The sequence below is a fragment of the Aspergillus lucknowensis genome, assembly GCF_044049455.1.
Source record: "Aspergillus lucknowensis strain CBS 449.75 chromosome Unknown BJX67scaffold_19, whole genome shotgun sequence".
Taxonomy (NCBI): Eukaryota; Fungi; Ascomycota; class Eurotiomycetes; order Eurotiales; family Aspergillaceae; genus Aspergillus; species Aspergillus lucknowensis.
The window spans coordinates 296422-298194 of NW_027263563.1; the positions used below are offsets into that span (position 1 = coordinate 296422).

General features: G+C 52.7%; 2 protein-coding genes across 2 annotated transcripts in view; one reads left to right on the forward strand and one right to left on the reverse strand.

The window, feature by feature from the left end:
* BJX67DRAFT_381089 (Chloroperoxidase) overlaps positions 1–213 on the forward strand; it is a gene marked incomplete at both ends in the record, with an annotated part of 834 nt that extends 621 nt beyond the window's left edge. Inside the window, one exon of the mRNA XM_071032953.1 lies at positions 158–213. Coding sequence (XP_070886356.1) covers positions 158–213 — 56 coding nt within the window. The remainder of the gene's footprint in view (positions 1–157) is intronic.
* A 282-nt stretch (positions 214–495) lies between these two features.
* On the reverse strand, positions 496–1435 carry BJX67DRAFT_84895 (uncharacterized protein). The gene is made up of 2 exons (XM_071035536.1): positions 949–1435; positions 496–893 (listed from the first exon to the last, which is right to left on the reverse strand). Exons 1-2 carry the CDS (start codon positions 1323–1325, stop codon positions 668–670), a joined length of 603 nt encoding a protein of 200 aa, XP_070886357.1. The 5' UTR covers positions 1326–1435; the 3' UTR covers positions 496–667.
* Positions 1436–1773: the final 338 nt, after the last annotated feature.

The window sequence follows — 1773 nt, forward strand, 5'->3', positions numbered from 1 at the left end:
TTTTTTTTTTTGGTTCGCTTCCCTTCCCCTGACTTTTCTTCTATATATTGATCAGCGTTATGGATGGGGTGGGTGGTGTTAATTTTGGATACGTGTGGAAATTGAGGGTCTCCCGACAGAGTTAGGGTGGAGTGCGAAGGCTGATGAGATCACGCAGGAGCAAATTCTCAAGGTCTCTGCGATGATCAGGCAGGCGGCGAGCCTGATCACTGATTCTGGGGATGAGGACAATGACGAGGCTGAGGCTGTGCAGAAGACGAGGGGGCTCTCCATGCTGGTCTGGGATTCTGATGGGCGCAAGCTGATTAATAAATGCCTCGCCATTCTCGTCAGAGCATGTGAACTGTCCTCAAGATGCCAGGGGCACGCACTGGGAATTATTTTGGATGGTGATAAGCTCAGGTCCTGGTTGCAGGGGACCAGCAGTTGGGTTCCCTGTCCTGGGCCATGTCACGGACTTGGACTCCGAACTGTCGGGCAGATGGAAGAGAAGAACCGAGATGGAATTAAAAACAAGACCTTGGTAACTACACAGAAGGGTCGCACTAAGAAAAAACTTTTGAAACTTCTGGATAACGCTGATTGGCTACAAGCCATCCACGTAGCAAGGTGACCAGCTGAAATAACAGGAAAAGCAAAAAAGAAGGTAAAAATATAGTGCACGCCCTCATCTCCAGTGGACTCGTCTCCTGTGTTCTTCGAGATGGTCTTTGCGACCGAATTTCCGCTTGCAACTGGGCTCGCGGCAGGGGAATGCATCCGGGGAGATGTGAATTGTCTTCAGGTGACGCATAAGGTCGCCCTCGCGGTGGAAAAGTGTAGAGCTGGTGCAGCCCTCCCATTTGCACTGGAAGACTGGGTGGTCTTGCAATCTGGGTACGGTTGTAGGGATTCTGGGAGAGAGAGTTAGAATGCACGGGCTCGCAGGGCGGAACGGGATTGATTTACACCAAGTGTTGGTTGGTTGCGTTCGTCATCAGGTGCTGACGAGAAAGTGGGAGAAACGGCGAGATCCAGTTGGCGGGTTCCTGCACAAGTTCAAAGGGACCGGAGAAATTGGTGGGATGCGGTGCTTCGGTGGAGTTGTGCTCGTGCAGATCGCCAGACGGGCCGGGAGGGCCGTCTGTTGTCGCGATCGGCTGGGGTGGCTGGAGGCTCGAAGGGTCTGGGATCAGAGTGAATGAGAAGGGGTTCCCAGCAGAGTAGCAGGACGACGTGAGGTGTGGCTTCGGAGCCAGAGGCTGGGAAGGCCCAGGGGAACGTTGGGGAATGGAGTTGCCAGTGTCGCCCTCCGACCGGTGGAGGAGGACGTTCGCTTGTTCCATTGTGACCTTTTGTCTTGGTAATACTACGGGGATGGCAAAGAAAATAAACGCAAGGACAACATGTTGAGCAAGAGATATGAATTCGAGGGAAGTCAAGCCTTTTATCCTGATTCCTTACAATGTCGGCTGAAGACAGAGCATTTTTTTATCTGAAAGTCAAGTCTTGCTTGTTGAAAGTTTCGACTCCGTCTATCACGTCTGTTGGCCCTTCAAAGGGGGAGTCAACGACCCCATTGGCCATTGAGGGTGATGGGGCGAAAGGGCAGTTTTGCGGTGTGTGTGTCGCCGCTCGTCGGGTTGGATTCAGCCCAAAAGGGGAAAGATGCACCATGTCAGACGCCCTTTTCTTGGTGGCCGTTCGTCATTTCCCAAAGTGCCTGGCCCAGGGTGACCTGCATTCTGCTATCCTTCTGCTATCCTTCTGCTGGCCTTCTGCTATCCTTCTGCT